The following is a 26,946-nucleotide window of genomic DNA, read 5'->3' as shown; positions in this document are numbered from 1 at the left end:
ACACCAGAAAGTAAGTTAAATGAGATTCAAACCATTCAAGACAATGAAACTTTTAATACTTCTGAACAATCAAGGGGAAATAGAAGTTATTGTAAGTGGATGGAAGGAGAAAAAAGAGGAAAGGTATCTGGGGAGAGGGAGTAAGGAGAAATTGCTAGAGATTGCTGAAGTCCAGCACTACAAATTCATAATTTTGACTAGATAGCCACAGAGAAGCTAGAATGTGAAGATTATAGATTATAGATAATGAATACATCACAAAAGAAAAGCTATAATTTAAAATGCCATCTCAGTACTGATTTTTGAGTACTGTCTTAAGGATTTTTCTCAGAAAATTGTAGCTTTTCCATTATTTTCTGGTCCAAGGATTTTAGCTCACAGAGAAGTGAAGATAATTTTTTTAAGACTACTTTGTAATCACTTCCAGCAGGTTACAATTACAGCTGGTGGAACTGGAGTGCAGGTCACCTGGCCTAGCCCAAAGATGAACAACCCAAAACTTTATATGTCATTATGAGTCTTCGATAGCTTGAGATGGTTCACTGCTTAGGTTTGGACAAGGAAATCAATGACATTTATTTTATGCATCAGACAATATTCAAAGATTTGGCACAGCAATATAAGGGGAAATTTTATTTTTCTATCTATTCCACAAATATTATTAGGTTATAGAGATTGGGAAGAACATTTATACACTTTCTATAATGGCATTCTATTAAAAGATCTCCCCCTTCCTGCTGAGCTAACTTGCACTAAATCACTAATACATAAAATTGGAGAAAATTTAAAAGAACATAAAAACAACCATATGCAAAATGGTAACTTGTGGCTGACAGTACATGCATCAATACAAAGTCATGGTGGAATCTAAAGATGCCAGCATCCTCATTTATATATTAGAAACAACATTGTCCGTTATAGAATAAAAAATGATACCAGGAAACTTCTATGACCATATTACTTCATAGTTCTTGCCAACACTGTTTGGTAGAAAAAAAATGTTTTCTTCATTTTAATAATCAATGGTACTTTGAGATGATCTGTCAATTGTGAGATCCTTATCGAATTTGCATTTGTTTATCACTCCAAGAGTCACTACTCAATATACACTATGTAGTGACTGGAGCTATGGCAGAAATCAAGAAAGTTCCTACCTTCTTGAACTCTGAAACATGCAGCAGAAAAGACAACTAACAAATAAATATTGGGAATAGCAAGACAATAGAGTGATATGTACACAATAAAGGACAGAATGCTTCTGAGGTAACTAATTTAGATGAACTTCTCAGGGATGGCCTCCTTGAGGAGGCAATGCTTATGTTGAGATTTGAACAACAAGAGTGAGTCAGGTGTTTGTTCAAGTCATTTCAACAATTTATCTATAACAGATGAAAAAGATAAATCACCTAATTTCTGCCTCAGAAATGGAAATAGGAGAATGCTTTTAATAACATAGTGCTTTTGAAATATCTACTAGCAGAATTAATTTGCATATGCATGATATAAGATTTTCATTAGAGCTTTCAAAGGTCATACAAAGGAAATTCTGCCATTTTACATTCTTCATATATAAAAGTATTCAACATACTGAAAGGAAAAGCTGGGGAATAAAATGGACAAAACAAAATATGGGATTAATTGATTATAGCTATAATAATTTTCATATTCTTTAACACTGTAATTTTGTTTCTCTTTATTTTAAAGAAATGCACCTTTTGCATAAGCTTTTGATTATGACGGTTTGACTTATCCTTCACTTTTATTCATTCTTGCATAGCCAGATACATGTTAGCATAAATCACTTGTCATAAGTATACATTAGAATGCCAAATTTAGTAAAATAATTTCATAAAAATGAGCTTTCTGAATAATGAAGCATTTTCAGCTAAAAGGTGATATAATATAAAATGGATGTTGAATCACAACTGGATATGTTATTAGTGATCGTATGTAGTGGATATGTTTATAGAATTCATATCTTATATTTTTAATTTTCATAACAAATACTTATCAGATAATTGAACTTTTCCTTTCTGAGTATCTGAGTTTTACTTGTCTGATATTAAGTATATATTACTCAATGACTTCTATGTGCTGGCACTTTCTAGACACTAGATAACCAACAGTGACAGAAACACATCTTTGCATAAGTTTGTACCTCATTTTATAAATGGAATGCAGCTTTTGAAAGTTGGAAAGATGTATTTTACTACTTTTAAAATCCTAGTTATCTACCATTATGATTTAAATATAGTAGATCCAAAATATATAATTTTTTGGTAGGAACAGAATATATTTCTCATTGTTCTTACTGAACTTTTCCTAAGAAAACATGTCTGTCTTTTATAGATTCAAGTTTTATCTGAAAATTGACTTTTGTTATCTCTCTACCATGTCTTTCCTTCCTTTTTTATAATCCCACTTCTCTTAAAATAAAGTCTTTACTCAGAATAACATTAAACTTAGGCATTTTGTGCTTCTGATTCCAAAAGAGCAAAATGGAGTCCATGGTTTTCACCTTTTTAAAGTGTTAAGTGTTTACCTTCCACCACTAGGGTCTTTAATTTCATTAGGTCGCCATGATTCTTACCTTGCTTTTCATTCACAATTCTGTTAAAGAAAACCATTTGCTCATTAAATATTAAATGAATTCCTACTATATTCTGGTCACTAGAGATACAAATATGTTAAGACTTTCTCTATTCTCAAGAAATGCATAATCTTGAGCGAGACAAACAATAAATGATAAGTGACACATACAGTGTTAGAGTGGTTGGGGGCAATTTATAAAGAAGGTCATACCTGGTAAGTATGTGTAAGAGAAAGGAGAAGGTAAGCTGAAAGAACTGAAGATAAAGAGGGTAGCATGATGAGAGGCAAATCGGTGATCAAAAGCACTTTTGTTCCTCATGAAATTATCAATAACTCCCTATTGATGAAATAAGACTATAAAGAAATGTAGATGGAGGCAGCCCATGAAAAACCTCACGTGTCATGTCAAGGAGCCTGGACTTTGTGCATGGAATCTGAGGTCATGACCAGGTTCTTAGAGGCCAGCAACACTGTCAAACTCGTTTTATATTAGTCAATATGATAGCCATGAGATAGTATGCACTTAAACTACCTGAGATCAAAAGCAAAGAGAAAACGTTGTGTGTGCACTTCAGATGCTGAGATAAAAGATGCTGAAACTGAACCATGGTGTTTGAAATACTTTTTTAAAAATGGTCATAATTTAATGATGAGCCTTGTAGGAATTGAGGGAATTGGAAGTATATCAGTAGATGGCAGTAAGGGGCAAAAATGAAAGTGATTTCTTTCCCCCACTGAGAATCAGAGTAAATGAAAGTTTGGCAAAAGGAATGTAGTTAATACACAAAATTTATATTCTGTATAGTCAGTTGTCCTGACTAAATCATTACGTCGAGAATTTTCTAATAGAAAAGAATGCTTCCCCTTTAAGTATGCAATGTCTTTTGGTTCATTTTTATACTCACATTTTCTGTCAGCTCTCTGTATTTTTTCTTTCTCTTTTTTTCTTTTTTTAAAGATTTATTTATTTATTTATACAAGCACTGGGTACAGTCAGAAGCACGGGAGGGTGAGAGAATTCACCAGAGTGGGGAACAGAACAGGCAGAACGACGAAGTACAATGCTGAGGGGAGCAGCGGGCTCTGCAGGAGAGTGCTGGGTGCCATGTGGGACTCTTGCCGGTGGCTGGCATCGAACCGTGCTGCAGAGACGGTGGGCAGCTTCTCAGCCCAGCACTCAACCACTGTGCCACCAGAGGAGGCCCTCTCTATTTTTTCAATGGCATTTTATACTAGAAAGCCAGAATGCTTACTTTTCCCTGCTTCTTTAAAAAAAAAAAAAAAAAAAAAAACTCCTTGGCTTTATTACATCCTCACATATTTTAATTTTATCTTAGTCCCTAATACTGTTTCTTTGATTGTCTGCATGGCATGTCTTGCCCTACTTGTACACTCCAAGCCTTTGAGAACCAATTTGATGTCAGTGTTCTAAGTTTCTGCCTCTTAGTGAAGGTAATTTGGATCTGAAACAAATTCTCTAATCCAACATAAGGCTAAACCAAAACATACTGATAAATTTTCTTTTTAAAAGATGACATATTATATTTTCTTTTTTTTTTAATACAAAAAAAAAAAGGTCGATGGTAGTGCACTATGGGTCATTTGATGGTTGGTGATACCTGGGGGTGGGGGAAGTCCTATAATTCCAAAATACCAACAATAATGTTACTTTAATTTTAAAAAAATGGTGTTACTAGTAAAAAAAAACCTTTAAACTGTGTTCCTCTGGGCAAAAAACAATTGCAAATTCCAAATTGACTGAGGACTTTGTAAGGAAATAAGCTAAACAAAGCAGATATTTAATTCCTTTTATTGTCAAATTTAACTTTTAGCTTAAAGCTTGTCCCAAAAATGTAAATAACTTTTAGTGGATATGGAAATTTAGGAATGATTTATAAGTGATAAAGACATTAGTTGGAATGAAAATACTTAAAGAATTACCTAACACATGCTACATATACTGGGAGTTTCAAGAAAATATTAAATGTAGGTGAGATGGTCTTTGTTCTAAGAAACTTTCAAGACGAAGTAGAGAAAATATAGTCATAATATAAGCGGAATGCATAAGCAGCATCCAAAAGTCATGGACTCAGTATACTTGGAGTCAGAGAAAAGTTATTAAATTAGTCTAGAAAATCAAAGAATGTATAAATAAAGAAGCGTTATTTGAATTAGATTTTGCCAACAGATGAGAGACATTTCTGGAAAACATATGATGCAAGGGTGAGAAATTATAATTGATTTTTGCAAAACAGCAAGTTGCACTATTGGCTGCAGGCCAATTTGGAACATGTAGAACAATGGGAAAAAGAAAAGCTGGAATTTAGCTGAGGTCAGAGCACAGAATGACTGGAATAGGAACCTATGAGACTTTCTTTGATTTAATATGTAATGTAAAGACTAAAAGTTTCAGAGACAGATATGGCCAGCTTATAAACATAAAAATAGATTAATCTGGCAGTGATGTTTCATTTATTTATTTATTTTTTGAAGATTTATTTACTTATTTATGTATACATGAGCTGGGGTACAGACCGGAGATTGTGGGGGAGGGAGTGAGAGGAGTCACCAGAGAGGAGTTCCACAGAGCAGGGAACAGAACAGGTAGACTGACTGAAATACACTGCTGAGGGGAGCAGCGGGCGAGGCAGAGTGGTCTGCTGCGCCATGTGGGTTGCTCCCTGGCCGGCCGTGGATTGTACTTGTGCTGCAGAGACTGCAGATTGCTTCACAGTGCAGTGCTTAACCCCTTGAGCTACTAGGGAGGCCCTGGCAGTGATGTTTTAAATGGTAGTAAGAGAAGACAGATCAAAGGCTTGCAGACAAAACTAAGGGACAGTGCACAAAGGTTGGGTGAGAAGAATGACGTGAAGGTGATGACACTGTGGAACACACAAGGGCACAGGGGTGAGATTTATTACTACAGAATACTGATGGTGTTTGATGAAGGACTGGATGTGCACAGGAGAGAAAAATTCAAAAGGGGCCCAAAGCTTTATGTTCCAAATGACTTGAGAGAATGACTAAAATATTTACAGTCCTACAAAGTATAAGTGGTTTAGTGATGGAAGATAACAAATATATGTACATATGTGTGTGTGTGTGTGTATTTTATATGATATAGGGCCAGGAGATATGATGTAACTTTACAGGCACTAGAGCTAATGGCAACAAATTGGAATTCAAATTTTATTGATGTGAGGTGAAATAAATATAAGAATAAATTCAGAAGGGCAGAAAGAGGGCCTCCCCGGGGGCGCAGTGGTTGAGTGCTGGGTTGCGAAGCTGCCCGCAGCCTCTGCAGCGCCAGTTCTATCCTTGGCCACCAGCGAGGGTCACACATGGCACGCAGACCTCTCCTGCCGCCTGCTGCTCCGCTCAGCAGTGTACTTCATCAGTCTCCCTGCTCTGTTCTGTTCCCCGCTCTGCCTCTGGTGAATTCTCTCACCCACCTGCGCTTCTGACTGTACCCAGTACTTGTATAAATAAATAAATAAATCTTTAAAAAAAAAAGGGCAGAAAGAAAAGCTAATACCTCAGTTATTATTCAGTGTTAAAGAAGCCAAAAAATGAGATCCTGGATGTGTGTTTAGTTAAAGATTTGAAAAGTACCATCAATGGTCAGAGATGAAGGATTTGATGGTTAATAGGGCATTGATAATGGTAAAAAAACAATTTCAGTAAAGAAACGGAGATCAGCCACAGTGCAATGATTATAGCAATTATAGTATATTATATTATAGTAATCCTTTGAGAAGGTTTCTTGTAAATATTGGAGAAAAAGCAGAGCAGTATAAGAAATATGAACAATTAAGAGAATGTTCTTTTGGTCTAGAGGTTAACTGAATATTCTGGTAGGCAGAGCAAAGACTTCTGGGGAGAGATGGAAAGAAGATGCAAGGCAAAGAGGTAGTTATTGATATTGCAAAGTGTTTTAATGGAGTAATAGGACATGAATTGCACCCAATCAGATCTGTATGAGGTCAGAATACAGGAGATGAACAGAGAAAATAAAGATGGTAAGAGAGTAGAAGTCAAAAAGAGAAATAAATCAGTATGCATGAAACCACAGTGAATAATTGATAAAATACAGACATAGAAGCCATTAGAATGAATTTTGATAATTAGGGATACAAAATAAAACCATTTTGAAAATCACAGTGCGATGAACCATTTTGCAATATTTTTTGAAAAGCAATGCAAAGCCTACAGATGGAAGAACGCAGGAGAAAATAAGGGCAAAAATGGTGTCTTAATATTTAGTTCTGATTTTTCTTTTATAGATGCATAACTGGTGCTTGAGGATTTCCCATGAAAAGAGAGAATAAACAATGTTCATGTACCATGGAGACGGAGGACTATAAATCTTACCTCTCTCAGAGGATCATTGAGTTCACTGAGAATATTTTCCTCATCAAAGATTTTGCCTTGGTATCTGTGTTCATAATAATCATGAATCTTCTGACGCATATCGGCTGGTAACTTATGGAATGACATGTATTGTTCCACTTGCTTATACTGTGAGGAAAGGAAATTAGGAAGCATTGTTAGACTGGGTGAGAAATCATCATATTACTTTATTGCGCTATATTCAATCACATTTGAAAACTCAGTAACCAAAAAGGAAATCCAACCTTTCAGGGGCAGGAATTAATGTACAAGGTTATAATGCATTTAATCTGAGTCACATATTATATGGGGAATTAATTAAGGCAAACATATCCTATGAAGGTCTGATATGTTGTGGAGAGGGGTGAATTCATAGTAGATTTAAGGTGTAGCTCAAAAAAAAAAAGTGAAGTGGCATGAAAAAAAATGTGCTATTCCTTTTTTTTTGGTTAAAGTATAAAATAAGATTGAAGTTGCTTTTTGCCTTTTCATTTGGAGGAAGAATATGTTAACTTTAGTAGTACAAAAGGTGTTATCTTAAACCTTACAGTAAAAGATCAGACCTAAATGATTTTTGAAAATAGTGGCAGAGAGCTTGGTAGCTATTCACAATTTACAGACATTCAATTAACACAGCTTATAGACACTCAAGTAATATAAAGAGAACATGGCAGCCTGCATATTTAGGATTTAGGAGAATATCAGGGTGAGGCAGAATTCACATAATTTTATAAGTGAAAGTTAACTTAGACATTTAAGTTCATTTAACCAAGTCATTATCAAACTTGAGTGCTTATAAAACTTGGGGTGGGCTTGCCTTTTGGGAATGCAGATTTATGGACTTCAGAGATTGATTCCTTTGATGAATCTACCCTTAACTATTCTCAGGCATGCTCATATACACATAGATTTTTTTTTAAAAAAAGTAATATTATGCTAATCAACAGGAACACAGGAGTGTGGATATTAACTAACAGCTTATTAGAAGAGAATTTCAGACCTTACTGGAGATTATGAAACCAGTACTGACATCATAAAAAAATTCCCTACATGACTCATACAAATGTTTAGGTTTGAGAAGTACCCACTCTATTTTTTTAATATAAGTGATCATGAGACCACACTCTGAAAAAAGCTAAACAGAAATAAAATGATAAAATTGAGTACAAAGTATAAAGTAGGTAATAAAACTGGATAAAGATGCTATAATAAGAGTCTATACTTAAGCAAAACACTTTTGAGGTATTGTCTATGGGAAATTTTCCTTAAAACTTTTCCTGACAACAGACTTCTGACTAGAAAATGTTGGTCTCATGAGTCCTCGTTCATAATTTTAATTTTTATTGGTAATTGATAACACAAACAAAATTGATAACAGCAACCCCGTTTTATGTATGTATTCAATTTTTCACACAGATTTTGCTAACCTATAGCATTCATATTATTGTGGGTGCTCCCTTTTAAAGAATAATATCCTCAAAAAAACTTTGTCTTAGGACTTCCTTTATTTGGTCACCAGATTGTCCTTCCATTATTTAAAGTCTGCAAATATGTGTATCTATATCTAAAGCAACTTGGTTATGACGTAGGCATTTTGATTTTAGGCACTAATGGTGTCACTATCGTTGCGTCTACGTGGTCTCTGGTATGGACTTGAATGGATGAGCTCAGAATCTGTTTGCCAACCAAAGTTGGTAGCCCACTTGTAGTGGCCGGGAGTTTAGTCGACTTGGTCCCTCATGAAGCTCACCCATAGTGAAAGTTTCAGTGGTCTCCACTGTAAGACCCCTGTTAGAATAAAGCTGATTTGCAGCTGAACTGAAAAAGCTGTATCTTTACTTCTAGAGCCAGTTGTGTACCTGATTTTTACTTTTGGTCAAAAAAAAAAAAAGAGATTTTTCAAAAGTGCAGAATAGTTGATATACTGGTTTAGTGTCTGAAACTCCACTGGAGATCCCCAAGATGGTCTTAACTTTTGCACTAATAATTTGCAACTGGCCTACCTCTTTTGACTGATCTAGCTTGACAGCTTATTGAGACACTGAGAGTTTAGTCAGTAAGCTCTTCCTCATCCAAACTCCTTGTATAAATTAAGGTGTACAGGCCATAGATATAGTTTGTTCTAGGTGCCCAGAGTTTGTGCCTACGGGGAGCTCATGTTGGGGAAAGACATTCACACCTCTGATGCTGGTCTGTATTGTCTTTCTCTGTTGCCCTATACCTTTGATTTTAAAGAAAAGCCTCATACGAATATAGTCTGTGGAGTCTGGTGAGTCTTGTCAAATATCTGAACCTGGAAAAGCACTAAGACAACTTCAGGGAACAGAACTGCCATAGTTTGGACACTTTTTCCATTGGTGGAAAAAATTTTAGTTCTGATAAAATACAGGATTCAACTTTCTTTGGGACCAGTATATGTTAAGCAATCTCTGCTTGTTTATCTCAAACACTGCTTGGGGTGGTAAAGTTAAATCTAGCCAGCATATTGAATTCTAGATTCTCTGCTCATTGGTACGTATCTCATGTGTATTGGAAGCAATATTAAAACGTAGTATTTTATTCATTTTCGAAAAACCGATGCCTACATGCAAATATTTACAGAGTAATCTGCTCTGTATCTGTCTCCAGAATTGAAAAACTGATCCTTGATTAGCTGATTACAAGTGTTACATATAAAATTATTGTATTTTTATAAAAAGTCAGGGTTGTTTGAGTTTAATTATTTTTCCTTACACTAATTATTTAATCCCTTTAGACTTCAGTTACTAACCTACAGTAGGAAGGTGTTAAACTATGCTATTTTAGAGTGAATAGCATATTTGAGTAAAATATGCTATTTGAAGCATATTAGAGTGAAAGTAGGGGTAAGAAAAGATATTCAATTTTTGACAAGTTGAGTTTAAGATGCCCATGGCACATCCTAATGCTTATACATATGTAGGTCAGGCACTCAGGAGAAAATAGACACATGGTGACTAAGGGATCACCAAGGAAGGATATGTCAAATGAGGAGAAAAAAAGACAAAAAGGGGAAATTATAATTTGAAAGCAGAATACAGTGTTTAAAAGTGCTTATTTTCAAAAACCAATAATCAATTATCAATTGTATTACTGTTTGTTTAATGTTTAAATTAGTCATTAGATTTATGATCAATTCATCTTATTTTTTACCAGAGATATATTTAGCATTTCCATTTATTTATATGGTAACCATGATTTCTATTTGATGTTACACTGAAAATAAATGAATCCATTTTTGTGTATAAAATGCTAGGTTTTATGTTAATGATCCTATCAAGTATTATTTCTAAAATATTTGCAGCAGGATTTAAGCACTTTCAAGAGCTCTACTATTAATACAGAATAATCTTCAATTCATTGTTACTGAGGAAAAACTTTTCATTTAGCAAAAATGGATTCCTGGTTTTGTAAATTTTTTTTTTAACCAGCATAGACCTGAAACAATAAGTAATATAATAAAAAACTCCCCTAACTTACCTAAATCAACTACCAGTAAATTAAATTGAAAAAAACAAGCAAATGCAAATTGTACAGGAAATGCAGATACCCCCTAAAGTTACATGTGGATTATTTCTCTAAGAGGGTGAATCATTCAGTTGTTTTTTAAGAATAGTTAAGTATCTACTTTTAATGGAAAACTATCAAATTTGAAACATTTTAGATGCTATTAAAATCCTTACTGAAAAATCAGTTAAAAATTACTATGTCCTCATCCAGCATGATCTCTTCCAATATAAACACTTACTTTTCCTCTTGTTTATGGGAGCTAACACTATCCACTCAGATCATACTTTCAAAAATTTAAATATAAAATCGATTTTCAAATATCTTAGAAATTATTTATACTATATTTTTCTTCCTTTCTCTCTCTACTTCTCTTCCTTCCTCCTTCTTCTTACCTTCCTTCGTTCAAGCTTCCTTTTCTTTCTTATAATATTTTGGTTTGCAAGTAGCCAGATTTCAAAAAGTTTTCACAAAGTTAATGTGATACTATTTAAGATTTAACTAAGCAAGTAAGTGAAAAAAAATAATAACAATGACAAGAGGGTGTGTTTAGCCAATTAGGAAAAAAATGCTTAATTACAAAGTAAATTATTTGCATAAAACATCCTTTGGGAAGTTTACTTTTTAGTAATTATAAAACAAAGTCTAAGGAATACATGATTGTTAGAAATTCAAACAGTCATTATCATTATAATAGAGTTAAAATGTGTGCTTGTGTATTTTAAAAATCCTTTTGAGTGATTTCCTGCTCTAAATGACTGATCTTTGTTACTGCAGTTTTTTTTTTTTTAAATTGGAGTGTGCGTGTGTGTGTGTGTGTGTGTGTGTGTGTGTGTGTGTAGGAAAATTATTATGATCCTTCATTTAACAAGAGTACAGAGTACAGATTGCTCTGGTAATTTAATCGTTTTCATTTTTCCATAAGATGAATGAAAGTATTCTATGCTGTCTAACCATCTTATTTCCTTCCCCTCCTCCTACAGTTTGTTCACTCACAGATGATGATGACCTTACTTAAAATCCCAAAGAGAAGTAAAAGTTACACACTTGAGCATCTTTTAACTTGTTTGGAAAGATACCTATTTTTCTCCTCTCTTTAATCTTGTAACATTGGTAAAAGTATCTCTTCTCTCATTTAAAGTTAATCTTTCAAACTGTGTTTGCATAACTTGTTCTCAATCCTCCTCAGAAACATCACCCTATTTATTATTGTTTCTATCTTATCTCTTCAACTTTCTGCATACATTGGTTCCAGTCAAACAGTTTTTAATTCTTCAATTAAAACATATCTCCAGCTAAAACAATGATGATTATTATGATGGTAACAAGAACTGCAATAGTAGTAGTTGTAATATTGCCCGGAGCCGCCTGGAGCATGCGCCGTGTTGCGCAACACACGTGCCATTAATTAGTTTTCGCTTTACCGTTTTGCCTGCTGAGAAACCACAGGTGTTTCCTATTAATCAAATGAGAATGGGAGGTACGATGGGAGGAGCTACCAGGATATAAGAAGAGAACCACGAGAAGGTCAGGAGATTATTATTGCGAGAGGTTACCGTGAGAGGAGCAGAGAGAAGGTCAGGGAAGGTAGAAAGACAGGGAAAAGTAAAGAAAGGTAAAGGAAAAATAAAGAAGCAAACGCTAGCGTCAAGTTGTCTCAAGCCCCTCATTTCAATCCTCAGCCCTTCTCTTTTCGTGCCTACGAATCCCGCAGGTCGGGACAAATATGTAACTCTTGGATATTACAAATTTTCTAGGTACTCAATGAAACAATTTACTCAATCCTCATAACAACCTTATGATATTGCTACCATTGTTATCACTTTTCAGATGCACAGAAGCTTTAAATAACTTGCATAAAATCACACAGTTAATTAGTGCTGAAGCCAGGATTAGAACCTAAACAATCAGGATCTATAGCTGTGCTCTGCTTCACTACATGATATTCCTGTTTTCAAAAAATTCCTCTAAACTGAACACAAGTAACCCTCTATCTACCACACAATTTTTCTCCTTCCCTTTCTCGCTCAATTTCAATGAATGGCTTACACTCATGATATCACTGTCTACCTCTCATTAAAACTTTAAACATTGAATTATAGCTTCCATTTCTTCTATCACACTACTAATACTCAAATTTCCATGATTTCCCAATGATCACCATACTTATTTAAGTACAAAGATTTTCTTTGGTATACGAACAGAATTGATCATTGCTAGTAGCAAACCCCATTGAGGCTGCCCACTGGAACCTCTCTATCCTTGCAAGTTGGACCTCCTCTAACCCCAATTATACCTATGGTAGCCAGTCCATCTCAGAGTTTCTATTTTAGGGTTTCCTCAGTAGCTTAGAAAACTTTCACAGCTCAAACTAGAGTTGACCGTGAGTATGGAGATGAAGAGAGGTTTAGGTGATGCTTGCCAAAGCAGTTTTCAACTACGGAGAGACTTAATTCTATCTAGATTAATACCACAGTCTGTCATTCTTCAGAGACACAATACTGAGGTGCATTTTACACAGTTCCTCAGAGTGTGTGATTCAAATGAAGTCAACCTCATTTTATTAAAATGAAAATAACTCAATAAAACACACTTCATTGGCTTTCCCTTTCTCCCAGCCTTACTATTTCCCCATTTCACTTCTTAGCAATACTCCCAATAAGTTACCTACACTCAAATCCTTTTCTGAGGCTCTAGCAAGAAAGCCCAGGCTAAAACAGTATTATTACTGATTCCTTCCTCCCAGAAACATCTTATAACTTGTCTGATCCTAAATTTACAATGGAGCTACATCCTGATAAATTCGTAAGTTGAAAGTATAGGGAGTAAAAAGTTCATTCAATAGACCTAACGGACCAAACATCATAATTTAGCCTAGCCTACCTTAACCATGCTCAGAGCAATGACGTTAGCCTACAGATGGGCAGTAATTGCTTTTCTATTCTCATTAGAAGTTGGAGACACAGATTGGCCTATTGCAGACATGATGAGATGCAGAAACATACAAACAATGCTTAAAATGCTGGCAACACAGTACGCTATAGAGTATCAGTTTACTCGAATGTGGATGTAGCTCACTGGGAGTTGTGGCTCAACGTAGTTGGCCAGCATAGTGAGAGTGTATACTGCATAGTGCTAACCCAAGAAAAGATTTAAAAAATCCAAGTTGATATAAAATATATATATATATATTTTTAAAAATCCAAGTACAGTTTCTATTGCATGCATATTGCTTTCACACCATAATAAAGTTTAAAAATTATAAGTTGAGCCATCATAAGTGGAGGACAGTCTATATATATTCTTCTGGTTTTCTCTTTATTCTCTGGCTGTTCTTTGCAGCCTTATTTGTTGACTTATCTTTATATGGTGGTGTTTCCAAGACTATGCCCAAGTCTTTTTTGATTGCCTTTCACCTCTAAATTTTCCTTGAGTCATCCTTCCTACTTGAATGACTTCAGTTACTATTAATATACCATCATTCTCCACATCAGTGGCTCCAGCAGAGAACTAACTTCTGATTTCCAGACTTATATGTCTGTGTTCCCTTGAGCATTTACTTTTAAAACATGTCTTAAGAGCACATCAAATCCAACATAGCCAAAACTGAAATAATCGCCCTTACCTGCCACACCTTCTCTAATGAACCAGTGACTGTAGTTATAAATCTAGCTTAGAGAACCTTCATCTCTGTTTCCAAAATGTGTGACTCTTTGTTCCCAGATACTAGAAGGGGAAGTCTACTTTTAATGTCACATTCTCTGAGCATTTCCTCCTAATACCTGGGCAAAACTTAATATACATTCAAATAACATAGGGATCTTGTTAACATGTAGATTCACATTCAGAATGTTGAGTTAGAACCAATACCTGCCATTTCTAACAATGTCTCAAATTAAGTTTTATGCTATTAGTCAGAAATTCACAGTAATAAGGCTTTAGATTAAATTGGATGAGCCATTTATGCACAATGGAACCAAGCTGGTACTCTAGTTATTTTCCAACTGTCACAACTGCTTATTGATTTTTCCCTATTTTCTGGCAGACCATAAGGTCCATTAAGGGGAGGATTATTCTGTACTAGACCATATGCATCTTGAGGTGTTTTCTTATCATTGTATCTCTATTCTCTGATACACATGTAGTAGGTGTTCAATATTTGCTGAACTGATTGGCTACATGTTCTAAAATATTCGTTTAGTGTTTGGAATTATATTGTTTAATCTTGACTGGGAGCCAAATTCGAAGGTTTTTTTTTTGTTTTTTTTTTTTTTGTAGTACTAGCAAAATGATATTTGTCTTTGATAAAATCAAAGAAACATTTAAACTCTTTTGTTCTCACTTTAAAATTTGAATGGCAGAAAAATAAAACACCTATTTATTGTCATAAAACACATAATCTTTTGTCTTTTCAGAGAGAATAATATGCTTTATTTGAAATAGTGAAAGGATTCATCATTTAGTTCACTAACTTTTAACATAAATGACTTTGCATTTAATTTAAGAAATTAGATAGTGTAGAACAAAGTGTTTCCTAAAGAATGACACCCACTCGTCATAAATCTAGGGATAATATTTTATGCCAAGGTTAAATCTTACAAACTATCCACAACTTCAGCTTTTAGATTAATAAATAGGGTTAGATTAATAAATAACTAGAGTACCAGCTTGGTTCCATGGTGCATAAATGGTTAGTGTAAAGTGACTAAAATGGTATAATTTTTTTAAAAATTAGGTGCATGGATTGTTGACACATTGGGGCATCTCTTGTGGGTGCTATGCTGCATGGTGTGTGTAATTTTTCAATGAAAAGATTTAAGTTTAGTTATGTTGGAGCTTCCTTGGTGGCGCAGGGGTTAAGATGCAATGTATGAAGCAATCCGCAGCCATTGCATCATGAGCTCAATTCCCGGCCGGCCAGGGAGAAACCCACATGGTGGTACAAAGCCAGACCGCTCCTGTTTCGCCCGCTGCTCCCCTCAGCAGTGTACTTTGGTCTGTCTGCCTGTTTTGTTACCTGCTCTGTCTCTGGTGAATCCCCTCACCCCCTGCATCTCTGGCCTGTACCCCAATTCTTGTATAAAAATCTTAAAAAAAAAAAATTTAAGTTTAGTTATGTTGGAACTCCATTGGGAAGATACATTCACTATCTGCAATAAAAAGTTGAGCATTTCTAATAGTGTGTTACCAATACTCTTTCTCTACATCCTCAACCAATTTTTTTAAGCTTTTGGTGATGGTTAAAAATTATTATTTAAACCCTGTATAAGTATATTGAAAGGATTAATAGTTTGAAAGTGAGGACGTTGCTCTAAAAAACATGATGTTCTCTTTAATTGTTTTTGGACAATATTTTTTTAGCATTAGTAATAGTTTGATTTACTTTTGACAGTCTCTAGTATGTTTTTAAGGTAGCTATTTTGATTTTACTGTCCACGGTTTTCCAAATTTAAAGGAACTGAGAATCTGAAGATATACAACAATTACTAAGAGTAAATATCATTTGGAGAATAAAGAAAGCGATGAATTAATGACTCACCAGCAAATTATCATGGAGAAACAATGTATCTGATGAAGAAAGGAGCTTTTATAGCACTTAAAATTTATGCTCTATTTGCATTAATTTATTTTCCAAAAGTGAAAAGTTCTAACAAAGATATCACTCTTTATGAGCAAATTAAAAGCATAATTTTCTTTAATTGTATAAGACAAGATTAAAATGGATGTTATTACAGTACTTGTCAAATCTGATATGATAGGGTATTAAAATGCAATGAAGCTACACACACATATATTCAACACAACTAGTCAAAAATCCATGTTTCAGATCCAAGTATGATCAACTGTCAGTCTCATCATGGAAAAATTTAAATACCTGTGTTAATACAATGGGAAAGTTGTATTATAACATTATACCCCGAGTTAGAAATTATTAGAAGAAATAAGAATAGCACTGCAGAATAAAAAAAAAGCATGGAGGTCTTGTTTAAGTATGGTCCAGTCTTGAAAAAAAAAAAAAAAAAGAGTATTGGTGGTCGTTTGGAAAGGAAAACATACACACACACACATACACATGCAAACACATAACATACAGAAACATATATTCCTTAAATATAAGTATAAATATGTAATATAAATTGAATGATTGTAGTTTGAGATGTCAGTGATTTATTAATGTCTACTGTTACTGCTTTGAGTTTGCTAGCAAATCAGCATCATAAAGACCATGTGCAATACCACCAAGGAAAAGGAGATACTTTCAGAAAGCCAGTTACGGAATTTTTAAAAGAAAATGATCCAAATTTTATGAGCTCAAAAACTATGGTGACTATGATTATTACATAAATGGAATAATGCAGTGGGTAATCTTTTAAATCTGTCTTCTTTTTTCATTTACCTTGATGTTTCCTAGATTCATCTAGTTGTTACAGCTATCAGAAGATATTTTATTATTTCTGCATGCACAGTAATACTGAATCTTTGCTTTTGAAATATATTCATCTAGCCATTTCTATACCTACACACTTGGCTCAACACATCATCATCTTTCTAACTGGACCCTCAGCTTTCATTTTGATGCCTCATAATTTATGTTCAACCAGCACTATTCTTCTAAAATATATAATCTGCCCATGACCTTTGTTTCAAACCTCCCAACTATTTCAATCTTACAGTGAAAACTAAAATTTTTCAATGACCTACAAGTCCATATGCAGCCTAGCCCCCTGTTTCCTCTCCTATCTTTATGCTCTTTTACACTGAGTTCCAGTTCCAATCTGACCAGTATTCTTAAGACTGGAAATACAGAGGTGAGTGTAAGAATATCAGAGAGAAGAAGGAATAAATATATCAAATCATTCTGCAGTATAAGTTATCACTGATGAGAAATTTAAAGACATATATTAAAATATCAAATTGTAGAAAATAGTCCAAAATTTGAACTTTCAAGTAAGTTTTCATATTGAGACTAGTGACTTTTATATATACTCCAAAACATTCTGCTGTATGCATTTCATTCTCTCTGCATTCATTTGTACTTTGCAAAGAAGTGTGAAAATCATTGACTTAATTGATCATTCCAGATTATGAGTGTGATGAAATTTAATTATAGCTCAAGCTGAGCTAAGACTTACATAGGAAAACCTCTAGGAAAGGATAATTTTAGCTCTTGTTTTGTTAAGTGAGGTTTTCGAGTTTATAACAACAACCACAATGACAGCAATAAAATAGACCATGCTAGAGGACTCAGTGCCTGACTAGAACCTTATTTTCTTTGGATGGATTTCAGACAACAGTTATGTTTTATTTGGGAAAAAAATAAAATGACATGCGAGTCATATATTCTTTAAAAATGTAACATGGCATCTTACCTTCACTGATAATGGGATGTATTAAAATATTAGAATGTGAGAAGCAAAAGATATCTTTGTCCCTCAAGTAGACATAGCTTTATATGAAACAACTTTCATACATTTGATTAATAACAAATATATTTCTTTAATATCTTCAAATAAAAACAACATACAAGAATAAAGCCTTTGAAAATAAACTTGGTATCACAAATTTCTATAAAAAAGGGGTATTCAATGAAAAGCTTGGGTCTTTCAGATTCCCAATAGCCTGCCTTAAAAATATTACAGCACATTTTCTATACTAAAGCAGATGTTTTAAGTGCTTCACAAAACACTGAGCATATCTCCACAATTATAATTCAAATTAGGCAGATGGTTGATATACAAATTATTTCTCATCTCCTCTGAACTTCAGCATGAAATTTTTGAAGGAAGAGAGATAACTAGGTTAGAAGTAAATGAAAATATAAATCAAATGTTTTAGTAGTAGAACCCACATAAATTTTTTTGCTAGTTGAAGGTGTTTATAAGTCTAAATATTGTTCACTAAAACAGACTAATATTTACCATTCATTACCTTCTTATGTAGTCTATGCAATATGTAATTACTATGTAGTTTGGCATTCTTAGGACTTCTTATTTTTTTCCTAGTACTTTTTCTATAGCTCTGTCGAACCAGATATTGTTAGTGATATAGTAGATACTAGAAAAATGTTCTCTTGATTGCAGAATGGTTCTTTTAAATAAATACAAAACACATAAAAATGCTAAATATACATAGTTTCATGTGTATACAGTATGAAATGAAATAAAGGGAAATGGAGTGACAACTTACCCAAAAGGGATATTTTATAATTTGAATAAATTTTAGAAATAGGAGTTCACTTGAAGACTCTAGAATTTCAACATACACACTTTCTCAATTTTAGGAATCTGATTTCTATTATTCAAAAGTTGAAACTTTACACATTTAATGATTAGTAATAAAACAAATGTGTTCATTTTAAAAATGACTTTTAAATTTATCTTGTAAAATTTGAGGAAGAGATGTGTTTCCGTGGTATAAATATAATGCTAATATCCATGTCTTCCTTTAGGATTTTTTTTTAAAGAGGAAGACAGCATATGTTGGGACGGACTCTCCCTTTGGAGCAAGATTCAAGTTTCAGCTCTGTTGTTTTTGGATCACATGGCATTGAACTTGACTCTAGATCTTCTGTTTCTTCATCTAATAAAATGGTATAATAGAAATTACAGAAATGAAATTTCAGCATAATTGCAACATGGTATAGGGCTGTGCTAAAAAATGCGGTTTCCTTACTTAGCCATAATTTTCTGCAATGACACAAACAAGGACTTTTGTGAAATAAGAGTTTAAATTGAAGTTTAAATTGAAGTATACAAAATTAAAGCATTTCTATAAACATTGTAAAACTTTAACTAAAAAGGGAACACGTAGATTTTCCTTTGTTTCTCCCAGAGATCTCAAGGATGGAAGGTCTCTACTTATAACTCAGTTGTAGAATTCTATGATTCTAAATCAGTCTCAAACCTTTTACTTCATGACCAGAGTAGAGGAAATTGAACATAATTTAAACTTTTCTTGATGATTCATAGTAATCATTATGAACACTTCCTATACTATACATAGTACAGTAATTACTGCTTGATTTTTTCCATATTTCTGTATTACTTTTTTTAGTGCTTGTGTTTCACCCTCTCATCTCAGTGCTTCTTCTCATCCCAGAAGCTGCTGTGTTGTAAGTACTGTTGGCTTTCCACTAAATAGTCTTTGCCTACTGTTGCTGGTATTTCTCTAACTCCTTTCTTTGTGATCAGATTCATTTTAACTGTCCAAATACTTAGGGGTCTGTTTTGTGCAGAATCACCTGCAAACTAGTGATTTCTTTACAGCCTTAGTTGTCAGACCAACTGATCAAAGTAACCTAGAACAAAAGTAATGGGGTTTGGTAAAACCAGTTAAAGAGATTCTATGTAGTTGAGAAGCCTAGAAATACAGACATTTTTTATATCTAGATGTTGACTCCTAGATCCCTCAGACTCCCGTGTTTTAGCATAATTATTTTTGGCTTTGTGACTGACCTATTTGAGATTGCTGGAAGTCAGGCAGCTGTGTGATTGGGTGCTACTATTAATGAGTGATGCCATAACAAACTAGGTTGTAACTATACACTAAAATTTAGTGGGAAAAAATCCCCCCAAAGAGTCACATAGAAAGGTGGCATTTAATATTATAAATAATTAACAAATGCTCTGAAAGTCATAGATAGAATAAAAGGAGTCAGATAATTTTAGGAAAGGGGATATCACTATCCTACATCCCTATCAGTAATACATATTAATGAATCATGTTTATAAGGATGGCCTGACAGACATTTAAAGTGCTTTTGGATGTGGCATATATACACAATGGAATATTACTCAGCAATCAAAAAGATAAACTGATGCAATTTTTAGCAACAAGGATGGAGTTGGAAGGGATCATACTCAGCGAAATAAGCCAGAAAGAAAAAGAAAAATACCAGATGGTCTCACTCATAGCAGGAATTTAGAAAACCTAAATAAGGGACCAGGAAAAAGACTAATTATAATAAAGAAAAAATCAAAATCAACAAGCAAATATAAACCAGAGACACAGTGGCAGGGGGCAGGGAGGAGAAAGGGGGGTGGGAGTTGTATGAGGAATAGAACGAAAACGAACATCCATGCATTGTGCAAAAATGAAAAATGATGTAAGAATTATATAAAATAAAATATATTATAAAAAAATAAAGTGCTTTTGGATTGTCTAAGGGAGATTAACATATACTTAGTACAGAAGGAGACATTTAGAGCTGAGGGCTTCACAAAGATAATTGCTTTTAAACCTCTCATTCCACAGATGAAAAAAAAGAGGCCCAGAATGGCATTTCATTTACACAAGTTTTATATCTAGTTAGTAAATGTCAGGAAAAAAAATCAGGTCTCTGAATTCATATGTGTTGCCTTTTCACTCTATGGCTGTCTTACCATTAAACATCTTTTTTTATACTTCAGTACTTTGAAAAAAAATAGCTTTTCAAATTTTTATAAATATTGCAATGATTTGAATGTCTATGTATTCTCCAAGATTCATATATTGAAACTTAAATCTCTGGTGATGGTTTAGGAAGTAAATCTTTGCGAGGTTATTAGATCATAAGGATGAGTCCCGATGCATGGAATTAAATCCCTTATAAAAGAAAACCAGCCTGCCCCTTCTGCCAGGTAATTGTTAAGAAGACACCACGTGTGAACTAGAAAACAGACTCTACCAAGACACCAAATACTTCTGTTCCTTAATCCTGGACTTCCCAGGTTTCAGAACTGTGAGAAATAGATTTTCGTTCTTTATAAATCATACAGTTACGGGATTTTGTTTTGGCACCCACGTCAGACTAAAATAATCCTGTTAGCTATAATTATTAACTAGAACAACTATTCATTTAACAACTACACTTAAAGAAAATGTGCCTAGAAAGGGAAAATTGTTCCCTTTTGGAGCAACAGAATATGTTCATAGCTGCGCTTGAGGATGTTGGAACCATATCAGAACATGTTCTTCTGGCCTCTTGGGAAATAAAGTTACCCACTCTCAATTACTCTATAAATAATTGCTTTCTTCCTTCCATTCCATTCCATTCTAGTCCACTGATTAATTTTACACTGATGGGTCACTGGTAATTTTTTTTTCTCATGTCCACTTTTCTATGATATCTTCCTCTTAATCTGTAATATTACTTAGGAAAATGTTCACTTATTTTGGTCTCTGAACAATGAGAAATACGCTTTTTTTTCTGAGAGTAAAACATTATAATGACTTTCTTTTGTGTTTGAAACCACATAAAAGAACGATTTCTATTTTATTAATTTTTTTCAAATATGTTAAATTTATTGAACCAATTAACAAGTTACATGCTAATAGATCCTAGGTTAATATTTTAAATGCTATTTTTCTCAAGAATAAAAGCCTCGTAACAGCACAATGTATTTCTCCTTCATATTTCTGTCAAAGATTAAGTACAAATAGTAACTCATACATACAAAATTGGAGGGAAATTGATTTCTGCAATAAGAATAACAGGCAATAATTGGTTTCAATTTTTGTGAAAGTCTCATTTGAAAGGGAATAAATCAGTCTTGACTAAAGTTAAGATAGAAAAGAGATTCTAAATTCACAATCTCAGTGGCCAAAGACAAATTATGTATATATCTATTTCACTTTTAATCATTTTGCTTAAGAAATATACTAAACACTAACCATGCACAAATACTATTTCATTTGGCCCTTACAAGAATTAAATGGACTATAAAATCACCCTTTTTGACCTGAACTTGAAATATTGTGAAAACATGAAATAATTGGGGAAAAAACAGAATGAGTAGTTATGTTTGAAGCACTGGATATTTTATGCATAAAAATTGATTATTTATTTGAAATAAAATTAAATTGAAGGATGTTTTTTAACAATGGTCCCTAAATCTCAGGTAAATTAATTTGTTAATATAAGTGACAACAAAATAAAACAAACTATTCACAATAAATAAAAACAATATTTGTTTCATATGTAAATTACTTTTAAACAATGTACAGCCAAAATTTGGAAACAGCTTAAATGTCCATCAACAAATCACAAAGAAATTCTCCAAACAGGAGAAATCTTAGCTATTAGAATTTCAGACAAGCTTCTATACATAGCAGTAAATCCTAGGGTACCCCTCCTAATATTGTAGAAAAATCAGGGCCAAAATTATCACTTAAATATTCCAGTAATTTGTTATAAATGACTATGATATTATACCTTTTTATGTCAAATACCACCACCCCTGGTTTTAAATTATTAACTCTGTACTAAATTTCCTGAAAAAAATTATAATTTTAAAACATAGGTACATAATTTCAAAATCTGTACTAAGTTTAAATTTCATGACGAAATAAGAAAACTATTAACTTTCGTTAATTTAAAGCAATGGATAATTTCCAGAAAACATAAATTCTTAATATTTAGCAATATTATCATATTGAAATATAAAAGAAAATACTAACCAATGTAGTATTACTATTTACTTCTACTAGAAAAAATAAATTTACATATCTGAGAAACATATACAAATTTGCAAGCAAAACCTATGAAATGACATATTTACAAGCAAAACAATGAAATGATCTGTCTCCTGAGATGTTTTATAATCCATTTATACCACAGTATCTCCAACTACTAAGTAAGGAAAATACTTCAAAGAGGTCAAAAATGGGCAAAAAAGATCTGAATAGGCTCTTCCCTTAATGAAGACATTCAGATGGCCACAAGTACATGAAAAAAAAAAAAATGTTCCACATCACTTGTTATCAGGCAAAGGCAAATCAAAACCACAATGAAATATCATCTCACAACTGTGAGAATGGTCTGTATCAAAGAGTGGGAAACAACAAGAATTTGTTGGGAGATTCTAATGATAAAAGTTTAACACCCATCTTATGCATGTATAATTAATTCCCTTAAAATCTCTATACAATACTACACATTTTGCATAGTAACTTCTAGTGCTCAACACATATTCTTTCAGAGACATGAAAGGTGTACCTACAAATCTGACTGAAAATACTATGATAATAATAACCTTCATAAACATCTGGATGATGTCTGTACTACATGAAATATAGCCAAAGAAAAAATGAGAATCAAAATGAATTCTGTGTGACATTATCTTATTGTCAATAAAAATCATGAAAATTGACTTTCTAAAGTGTAAATGTATACTGTTCATAAAGCTGAAGTCACTTCATAGCACTGGCAAATCATTTTTAAGTGAAAAGTTATTGACAATTTTATACAATGTCCACTGACATTCTAGTTCACCAATACAGGACTCCAGACAAAGGAAGAATATATTATCTGCTTATCAGAAGTTAGATCTGAGCACCACTGTCTTTCAAAAAAATGTTTATACAGGGCCTCCCCGGTGGCACAGCGGTTGAGCACTGGGTTGCGAAGCTGCCCGCAGCCTCTGCAGCGCCGGCTCGATCCCCGGCTGCTCCCCGGCCACTGGATGAGGGTCCCACATGGTGCGCAGACCTCTCCTGCCGCCCGCTGCTCCCCTCAGCAGTGTACTTCGGTCCTTCTGCCTGCTCTGCTCCCCGCTCTGGCTCTGGTGAATTCCCTCACCCTCCTACACTTCTGACTGTACCCAGTGCTTGTATAATAAATAAATAAAATAAATCTTTAAAAAAAATGTTTATACAAATGCTACAATCTTAGGATAACAATTTTAGTTCTCAGTGGTATCTTTTTTGAATGTTATATTCTGTTTCTGGAGATTGCAAGAGAGTGCAAAGGCTGATTTGCAAGACTTCTGAAATCTTTATACTCTTTAAATACTCATGCATTTTGCCACAGCACATTGGGTTGTGAAAGAAGAAAGTGGAAAGTGCTGTTTTGTGTCTTTGCTACTGTGTAGTTAGATGTGTGAATGTGGAGTATCATTTAATCTCTCCAGAACTAAGGTTTCTTATCTCTAAAATTTGAGTTAATTGAGAATAAAATATTCCTAATGATACCTAAGCAGAAAAATGTCTTCTTTCCAATTCTGGAAACATTAAAAAAAAAAAAAAAGTTAACCTAAGAGTTTTTAAAATAAGAAAATATTTGTGTTAACATTATCTAGACAGAATTACTTAATCTGGATGATAATGGAGTCACTTAAACTACAGATGTGTCTTCACAGATATGTCATAATATCAGTGAGCCCCAAGTGTACCCATTCTCAAAGTGCTATTTTCTTTGATAAGATTCTCTAGAATTGTGTAGATTGTTTCGTTACTAATATCAAAAACAGATAAAGGATGCCATTTTATATCTTTATGAAATAAGTTGATTTAGGATTCTTCTAGATTTTTTAGATTGCTAACAAGATATCATATTTTAATTGCATGAAGCATATTTTATTAATTTTGTGAATTTTAGAATTTAGTCACCTGAATCATTTATAAAAAGAAGAGAGAATAGATTTGTAAATTTAATTTCTTAAATTTTGTGATTTCTCCAACAACTTCCTGGATCTTGCATGACTAGGAGGCTATATAATATAATAGTCAAAAAGCTAAGAAGAATGAGTCATCCAATCAGCAGTCTTCCAATGAAGAAAACTCAAGCAACTATGGCCTTTACCCTCCGCCCTAAAATTTTTTTTTAATAAAATCAAATATTGTAAACAAATGAACAATGTAATAAAATAAAAAAAAGTTTAATCAATAAAAGTGTAAATAAAACCTATTCCAGTGATTATTCTGCAAATTTATTGTAAATTTTCCTGATAGCTTATGTAAAGTTTGCCATTTTTTAAAGGTGCATTTTAGTGTTTTTTAGAGTTCTGGTGTTCATTTTTAATGAACTATACAATTTAATGAACTATACATTTAAGTGAAAAATCTGAAATAATTAAATGATGAGTACAATTAAAAATAAAAGGTAAGTTCAGGTACACTGGAAAGCAAAATTCCACCATTATCATCTCCTATTTGAGCCCCCAAGGAGCTGGCGGAGAATGTTCACTGCTACAGCAATGGGGTGAATTTTTTTTTTTTTCTGGGCACAGCTATTGTGTGATTAGGAGTCTCCTTGTCTATTAAATCCAGCACATCACCCAAAATTCTCAGGTCTGTAGAACCAGCTAAATTCTATAATCTGCCTGTCAGAATACACAAAACAGAAAGAATTCTTGCTATATAAAAATACATGTGATAAATTGATCAACATATGGTGCAATCCAGATGTAGGCTCAGGGTCCTTCAATCAAGCCTGGGGTAAAACTAGTTGAGTGTTGCCCCCACAGGTGAGCTATGGTTCCTACACTTCATTGTGCTATGGCTGAGGGCTGGGTGAAGGGAGAGAGACCAGTGCTGGGGAGGTGGGGCTGGCATAGTATTTGCTGACTGTGGTTTTGTCTTATTACTGCTTTTCTTGTAGGTTCATTTTTTTTTCTCATTCTTTTCCATCCATCTACATTTAGAAGTTCTGCATCCACATCTAATGTGTTATTTTTATGTTAAATTCCTGGGTAGCACTTAATTCGGTAAGTCCATTTTACTAGCAATCTGAACTTTAAGTGAGTATTTCTGTTACTACCTTTAAAAAAACCCACAGCTCTTATGATCAGCCCACCACTAGAAAATGAAAGAAAAAAATCATAACATTAAATGAAATTCCTATTTTATGTTCTCATTGAGGGAAAAGGTGAAATAATCTATTTGTATCATTTGTTAGTTATCGTGAATCTTCCCTGAAAAACACTTAATAAAACTGTAATACTAAAATTGAAGCTCATTTTTCATTAAATGTGCTAAAATATGAACTATTTTAATGGTGACTTTCCTCCAGTTGCTTAAATTGCATGTAAAATTTTAGTTTATTTTTTTAAATGATAATTTGTGAAGTAAGAGGACAGCAAGAAATCTTTTTAAGATGAATGTATACCTTAATGGTGGGTGTAGTGTGATAACATATATCTGAAGATATCTAGTATTAAACCAAAGTTACATCAATTTAAAAATAATAAAAATATAATGAATATACTATTGTAAGATAATTTCAACTGGCAAAGCGTAAATAGTGAAAGTGGACTATAATCATCTATCTTATACTATTGTTTGAATATATGAACTCTTTAAGTAATATATTGGTGTAGACAGAAAAAAGTTGAAGATAATTTGCATTAAAGTGATTTTAGTTTATTTGCATATCAAAAGTTGTTAGTTTGAACTTCAAGTTCATATTGTCAATACACTCAATTCAGAATTCATTAATTCTTATCTCATTCCATATATTACACTTAATAAAACTGTAATACTAAAGTTGAATTAAATGTAATTCAGAGAAAATATTCTGATTTCAGATATTAAATTATAACACTATGATACATACGGTATAATTTTGTTTTGTGCAAATTGCTTTTCATTGAAAATGACAGAAAGCTCAAGTTAGTGACTAAAGACGAATGATCAGAACATAATTGAAAAGACAAAGGAAATAGCATTATTGGTACATAAGTG

The 26,946-nt window shown here is 33.3% G+C and overlaps 1 protein-coding gene across 1 annotated transcript in view; it reads right to left on the bottom strand.

Annotated features, from left to right (window-relative positions):
- HCN1 (hyperpolarization activated cyclic nucleotide gated potassium channel 1) overlaps window positions 1–26,946 on the bottom strand; it is a 327,077-nt gene that overhangs the window by 50,384 nt on the left and 249,747 nt on the right. Inside the window, 1 exon segment of the mRNA XM_054688488.1 lies at window positions 6,964–7,110. Coding sequence (XP_054544463.1) covers window positions 6,964–7,110 — 147 coding nt within the window.

This window comes from Talpa occidentalis, unplaced genomic scaffold (genome assembly GCF_014898055.3).
Source record: "Talpa occidentalis isolate TD23 unplaced genomic scaffold, MPIMG_talOcc4v2.1 talOcc4.6, whole genome shotgun sequence".
NCBI lineage: Eukaryota > Metazoa > Chordata > Mammalia > Eulipotyphla > Talpidae > Talpa > Talpa occidentalis.
This window is presented reverse-complemented; position numbering and strand designations above follow the sequence as displayed.